This window comes from Otolemur garnettii, unplaced genomic scaffold (assembly GCF_000181295.1).
Source record: "Otolemur garnettii isolate 467f Iridium unplaced genomic scaffold, OtoGar3 scaffold00134, whole genome shotgun sequence".
NCBI lineage: Eukaryota > Metazoa > Chordata > Mammalia > Primates > Galagidae > Otolemur > Otolemur garnettii.
The window spans coordinates 3,834,447-3,841,501 of NW_003852529.1; the positions used below are offsets into that span (position 1 = coordinate 3,834,447).

Consider the following 7,055-nt stretch of genomic DNA (forward strand, 5'->3'; position numbering starts at 1 on the left):
GCCACAACGCCTGGCCATTTTTTGGTTGCAGCCATCGTTGTTTGGCGGGCCCAGGCTGGGGATTTGAACCCGCCACCTTAGGTGTATGTGGCTGGCGCCCCAGCCGCCTGAGCCACAGGCGCCGAGCCCTCAAGGCCTGACTTTATCAGAGTCTCACCGTTGCCTTCGATAAGAGTGCCATGGCGTCAGAGCTCACAGCAATCTCAAACTCAAGTGATCCTCTTGCCTCAGCCTCCAGAGTAGCTGGGACTATAGGCACCTGCCATAACACCCAGGTATTTTTTAGAGATGGGGGTCTCGCTTCTTGCTCAGGCTGATCTTAAACCTGTAAGCTGAAGCAATCCACCTGCCTTGGCCTCTCAGAAGGTCTGACCTTTGCTCAGAAGAGAGGAAACCACCTTCGGCATGTCACTGCCTGGGAGCTGCAATTTGTGGCTGGTGAGTCCTGGGAAGATGGGATTTTGGTGTGGGAATAGTGCCACTCCTGGGTCTGACCTCTGCTTGCCTCACACTGTGTGAGGCACTGTCATTTCTGTTCATGACTTAAGGTGTGGGGACATGCCTCTTTTCTACCTGCCCTCTTGGAAGGTTCTCACCAGGGGGAGGCTGCATTTGGGTGCATGGATGGCTCCTGGGCACAGAAGCCCAAGGCAGTTGGTAAGAAATCACCAGTTTATTGAATGAAAAACCCAACATCACCTCAGTCCCTTCCACCCATCTCCTCTCTCTAGCCCAGGACTTGCTCTGGACACAGGGCTGAGCCGAGGGCAGGGCCACACCACAGGCAGGGCTGGAGGACAGTTTGGGAAGGGGTGGAGAATGAAAAAAACCTTCAAAATGAAGTTCTGTGCAAAAAACACTAAGAAGGAGAGAGAGGACAAGAAATGCTGGCAGGTGGGAAAGCCCTGTGTCCTAGGCCAGGAGGGGCTCCAACCCGAGGGGGGTGAGTCAGGGAGTCCAGAAGCCTGCTGAGAGGACAACTGGATGGGAGGAGGGGAAGAATGAGCTGGGAGGGGCAGACAGCCCCACATGACAGGATGAGAGAGGAAGATATGGTGGCTGGGGCCAACACTGTGCAGGAGGGGTCTGCCTCCCGTTTCTGAGTCTAGGCAGAGGGGGGCTGGGTGGAGGCAGAGGGGTGAGTGCTAGCCACAAGGACAAAGAGAAGGCGTGTCACACAGAACAACCAAGAGACTGGCCGTGCAGAGAAATAAAAAAATACTCGGTACGCACATGACATCTACAGGGGACAGGGAGGGGATGGAAAGAAGTCGTGCATGGGAAGACTGGGAGGACCCCTCATCCAGTAAACACGTGTATCACCTCAGCAACATAGTCCTGGGTTGAGGGTGCCACCTCCCATCCCCGAGTGCTGTGGGAAGAGTCCCATGGGCTCAAGGAGCCTCTTTACCCCACAGTGGGAAGCCATGGGGCAGGTGGGGAATCTACTGGAGTGGGAAGTGGCCCTGGGCCCCGCCTTAGGCGGACAGAGTGAGGGGCATCAGGCTGGCGGGGCTGCAGGGAGGACGGCTCTTCTGTCATGGACCAGGATTCCAGGAAAAGAACTGGAGTCACCGGGAAGAGGCTGGAAATCGGGTGGAGGACTCAGTTCCGGGGACTATAGGCACCAGAAGGGAAAATTGACATGCCCTCAGCCTGGAGCAGAGGGAGAGGAGAGGAGAGGCAGCAAGGGTGGCACAGGGTGGCCTGTGCAGTGGCAGTGTCCTTCAGGCCTGGGCAGGTAAGAGGCAGGAGCTGGTACCAAGGAAGGGGATGCTGGGCACAGGCCTGTTGGCCTCCCCCTGCCCGCAGGCGGTGAGGCTGGTGGCAGTGCCAGGAGGGAGGGTGGCCGGGGCACAGGGCCTCAGGTGGCCTTGCTGCCACTGAAGAGTCCCACTGGAAAGTGCTTGACATGGGTGGGCCACTGGGCTGCCAGCTGGAAGAACTTGATGTCGCTCCACTCAACTCCATCGATGGACACTGGGTGACAGGGAGAGGAGGGTAAGCAGGGCTGCCCTGGCCCCCGCCTCCACCTCTGCCCTCCCGTCCCGCCCCTTACCTCTCAGCATGGTCTGTTGCTGCTTGGCAGAGCAGATGAGGCGGCTGATGCCCTCAATGACCTGGCTCTTAGAGTCCACCTCCTTCTCTCGGGGCTTCTTGCTCAGGAAGATGGTGGGAACTAGAAAGCAAGCAGGACCTCAGGTCACAGGCCCTGGAGAAGCAGGTACTCCTTCCCGTGTCCTGCAGTAGGATGGTCACTGGCCAGAAACCATTTCTCCCCTGCACTCCCTGGTTCTGGGCTGTGGGTCACAATCTACAGGTTCCTGACCTGGTCCCAGCACTGGGCTCAACTTTGGTTATGATCCCACCTCTTTTCCCCAGACCTCAGCATCTTCATCTGTGCAGTAACGCCCCTGGTCTCTGAGGTCCCTCCTAGCTGGAATGTCCCAGCTCTGGAGTAAAGTCAGTGCAGCACATGTTCCTGCTGACCCTGCTCCAGAAAGCTTGAGGAGGCGCTGCTTAGCTGATAGCTGTCCCTAGCAAGTCCCTCCCTGGGCCTGGCACAGTCCACTGCCTGCTCATAGGGAAGCTCTGCAGAGACAGGCACAGCTGCTTTAGGGTACCCACAGGACGCAGGGCCTGGGGTCACGCTGGTGCTGCAGGTCCCCAGCCAGCTGACAATGGCAGGTGTGCTCAGCACTGACCCAGCTGTGGGATTCCTGCTTCACCCTCCCACAGTGCAGAACCCAACACCACTCTCCAGTCCCTCAGGCCACTGCATTTTTTTTTTTTTGCAGTTTTTTGCCGGGGCTAGGTTTGAACCCACCACCTCCGGCATATGGGCTGGCGCCCTACTCCTTGAGCTATAGGAGCCACCCCCAGGCCACTGCTTTTACCCACAATGGACTGCATGCCTGATTCTTTTTTTTTTTTTTGAGACAGAGCCTCAAGCTGTCCCCCTGGGTAGAGTGCTGTGGTATCACAGCTCATAACAACCTCCCACTCCTGGGCTCAAGTGAGTCTCCTGCCTCCACCTCCCAAGTAACTGGGACCACAGGCGCCCGCCACAACGCCCAGCCATTTTTTGGTTGCAGCCATCATTGCTGTTTGGTGGGCCTGGGCTGGATTTGAACCCACCACCTTAGGTGTATGTGGCTGGCACCCTAGCCACTTGAGCCACAGGCACCGAGCCTGTATGCCTGATTCTTAAAAACTACTACATGATTTTGCTCATGAGCCTCTCTGGAGTGGCCTCCAAGGCAGGCACAGATGCTCTGCTCCCCAGTGTCACAGGGACCACAGGGCTGTCGTCTGGAGATGTCTCTCCCTGTCACAGAGCTCACCTCAGAGGGCAGTGGCCAAAAAGGCTTTCACTTCCCAGCAGTAAGTGCCTCAGCCCCTATAGTGTGGTGCTGGGCAAATAGTGACTACATGACTCACTGGGACTTTCTGCTGTTACCCTGGGTAGAGTGCCGTGACAGCACAGCTCACAGCAACCTCCAGCTTCTGGGCTTAGATGATTCTCTTGCCTCAGTCTCCCGAGTAGCTGGGACTACAGGCGCCTGCCACAATGCCCGGCTATTTTTTGTTGTAGTTTGGCCAGGGCAGGTTCGAACCTGCCAACCTTGGTATATGGGGCTGGCGCCCTACCTACTAAGCCACAGGTGCCCCCCAGATTTTCTATTTTTAGTAGAGAGAAGGTCTTGCTCTTGCTCAGGCTAGTCTTGAACTTCTGAGCTCAAGCAATCCACCCACCTCAGCCTCCCAGAGTGCTGGATGTTGGGATTACAGGCGTGAGCCACCATGCCTGGACAACTCACTGGGACTTTAGTTTCCTGACTCATGGAAGGAAGGCCTTATCCCACAGGTGAAGGCATGACTGCCCCTCCAGACTCCAGGCTGGACCCCAGAGTGCGTGTGCTGCCCTACCTTTACCTCATGTCTCCCAGAAGCAGAGTCTGTCCCAGACCTTGAGAAAGGAGACAGGAAGACTAGAGGCTGAGGGCATCTGTGGCCTTAGGGAGCACTTGCCTTTTTTGTTCTTCTCTTTGGTGACCACAGTCATAGCCATGGTGCCAGAAAGCTGGGCCTCTCCACCATGGGGAAGGCGAGAGACCTGCACCGAGCGGAAGACGCTCTTAAGGGTGTTCTTGGAGCTGGCATCCCTCTTGTCACCTTCTCTCCTTCGGTCCCCAGGGTGGCCCAGCCAATAGTCCACCTGGAGGCCGATCACATCCCCATATGGGCTACTGGGACTCCTGGAGAAGGGGGCAAAGACGGGAGGTTGGCTCTGCCCCAAGTACACAGCCAGACGGGCAGGGGGCAGCGCAGCCTCAGGAGGTGCCGGCTGAGGAGGAAGACCAGCCCCGTGGCTATATTCCTGCTGAACTGGTGCATGCAAAAGCAGTCAGGCTGGCCTGAGAACAAAGCCAAGAGGATGAAGACACAGGTCACAGAAATGGAACCAAACAGAAACGTCATAGGAGGAGGAGAGGCAGAAAACACACACGTGAACCAGGATGTCCAAGTGCATGCACATGGCCGGTGAGCAGGTCCTGGGCCGGCAATGTGAGGAGGTGGGTGAGAGCAGGAGAGGTGGGGGACCTGCGGCTCCCTAATCTTTCTGGCATTTTTAGCTCAGCAACAGTTTTAGCTCCCAGGGGAAAGAGGGCTGATGTTTCTTGAATGGAAGCGTCAGCTACAATAGGAACCCATGCTACAGAAGTCATCTGACTTTTCTTTTTTGCTTCATTTCAGTGATTCCATTAAAAAAAAATTAAAAAACCTCCCCTCCTCTCCCTACACTGTCCCTGCTGGGCCATCAGTGGGCGCTGTGATGGAGAAGGCAAAGGAGAGCCGGCAAGGGGGCAAAGATTGAGGATGTGATGCTGCCCTTGGCGCTTCTATAAAACTTCCTGGCCAATGCTTCCCTCTGTTGTTACAAGACAAAAGTGGGAAGGAAAATGGGGTAAGGAAGGGGACTCTGTCTGCAGAAGGTTCTGGCTCTGCCAGCTCCCCTCTCCTCAGAGCTCTTTCTGGGTGGAGAACCTTCTCTCAAGGAAGGCTGTGTCCTAGACAGGCGTCATCTGAAGTTCAGTGAAGAGGATCCTGAACAAATGCTCTGTGACGCTCTGCATGGCAGTGGCCTTGAGCCCTGTGCCTTGTGTGGCAGGAAACAGCTCAATGGGCCCAGCATGAATACTCAGGCTTATTTAAGCCACACAACAATGCTAGGAGGTGGGCCTTTCACCTCTACTTCACAGAAGACAAAACTGAAGTTTAAGCCAGGTGCAGTAGCTCCTGCTTATAATCTCAGCACTCTGGGAGGCCGAGGAGGGTGGATCCTTTTAGCTCAGGAGTTCGAGATCAGCCTGAGAAAGAGCAAGACCTCATTTCTATTAAAAACAGAAAAACTAGCCACGCAAGATAGCAGGTGCCTGTACTCGGGAGGCTGAGATAGGAGGATCACTCTGAGCCCAGGGGTTTGAGGTTGCTGTGAACTATGATGCCAAGGCACTCTACCTAGTGAGACTGCCTCAAAATCAAAATAAAAATTGAAGTCTGGTAACTTGTCTGGGCTGATACAGTGAACAGAAGACAGAGCCGCTCACCCAGGTGGGTCTTACCTCCCATGCCCACATCTTCTGACTGCCTTGGGAAGCCCTGTGACAAGACACCTGCACAGTGCTGCATGGGTTACCTCTCTGTGAATAGTCTCACCCAACCTCACCACTCTGCCAGATGGGAGGAGTATGTGCCTAGGCTGCTGGGCCTCTGTCCCTCCCGTCAAGGCGCACGCGGTATAGGCAGGCACGGGGAGGGCCTTACCCCATAACGGCGAGGGCGCTACTCATGGATGGGGAGGAGGGGGGAGTGGCCGTTGTATCTCGGCTCAGGCCGGAGCTGGAGGGTGGTGACGTGGAGGGCACAGTAAGGCTGACCACAGGTGAATCATCCCCGTCACCTGTCAGGGGACAAACACAGTTGGCCAGTGGAAGCCATCCTCACTTGCTGTGGCAGGAGCTGAGGTGTTCCCTGTGTCTCTGCGGCAGCCTGGCCTTCCTCCCTGGGCCTCAGGCTCTTCCCTACCTCCCCTGGCCACCGTGGCAATGGGGAGTAAGGGTGTCCACACTCTTCCTGCTCCAACTCTGTCTTCCTTTAGGACATCCAGCACCTTTAACTTTGGGCCCACTGGACTAGAAAGAAGATGGGAGACCACCCTCTATAGCCAGAAGCCCCAAGCTCACCTGCGGTGGAGGGAGAGTCCTCAACCAGACCCACCTTCACCACCTGGATGGGGAGGAGATGCTTGTTAGATCCTGCCACGAAACCAGGCATGTTCTGATCCAACCCAAAACAGATGGTCAGAAGACAGCCATTACTACATGTTATTTTATCACAGCTTTACAATCTCTGCAAATCCAGAGCAGCCCCATCTTCAAGAGATGCAGAAAAAACAAAGGAGGACGAAGACCCAGTTCTAAACAACAGGGTGAGGCCCAAGAGACCGAGCAGCTCTCCACCACTGGGGTAGAGGGTGGAAGGCAGGAGCAACTTCAGTGTCCAAATCTCATTTCTTCTAAGATTGCATAGGGAGGGGGCCTGGGAAGATGGCTACCCCTCTGTCCTGGCAGAGCCCTGCTCTGTCCTAAGGGGCTGACACTAGTCCTCTCCTCTCTGGCCTTCCTGGAATCACTTTGTGGCATTGGGGTGGGGGGGAGTCCTCAGGAAGTTTTGAGTCTCCACAGAGAATTCTAGAAAGGGCACAGTTAGAGACAGACTAGGTGAGCCTCCAGGCTGTTGAGGCAAAGGAGCAGCTGAGACTACTGCTCCTGCTAAGGTCTCTGAGGCTGCTGTGAGCAGAGGCAGTCACTCTTGAGTTCTGCCCCAATTCTCTATGCATCCTTATTCTGGTTCCCAGAGAACTCTGGGGCTTCCTGGATACAATCCCCCTCCTCTGCTTCCCTGGCAGGATTTTGTGAGGCTGCTTGTTCCTTTGTTGTTGTTTGTTTATTTGAGACAAAGCCGCAAGCTGTCCCCCTGGGTAGAGTGCC

General features: G+C 55.7%; 1 protein-coding gene across 1 annotated transcript in view; it reads right to left on the bottom strand.

Annotated features, from left to right (window-relative positions):
• Positions 1-664: 664 nt before the first annotated feature.
• Positions 665-7,055, bottom strand: part of PACS1 (phosphofurin acidic cluster sorting protein 1) — a 177,041-nt gene continuing 170,650 nt past the window's right edge. Inside the window, exons 20-24 of the mRNA XM_023518303.1 lie at positions 6,249-6,291; positions 5,830-5,965; positions 4,033-4,259; positions 2,060-2,179; positions 665-1,980 (exon numbers count right to left, since the gene is read on the bottom strand). Of these exons, the coding sequence (XP_023374071.1) occupies positions 1,865-1,980; positions 2,060-2,179; positions 4,033-4,259; positions 5,830-5,965; positions 6,249-6,291 (642 nt within the window). The 3' untranslated portion in view covers positions 665-1,864. The remainder of the gene's footprint in view (positions 1,981-2,059; positions 2,180-4,032; positions 4,260-5,829; positions 5,966-6,248; positions 6,292-7,055) is intronic.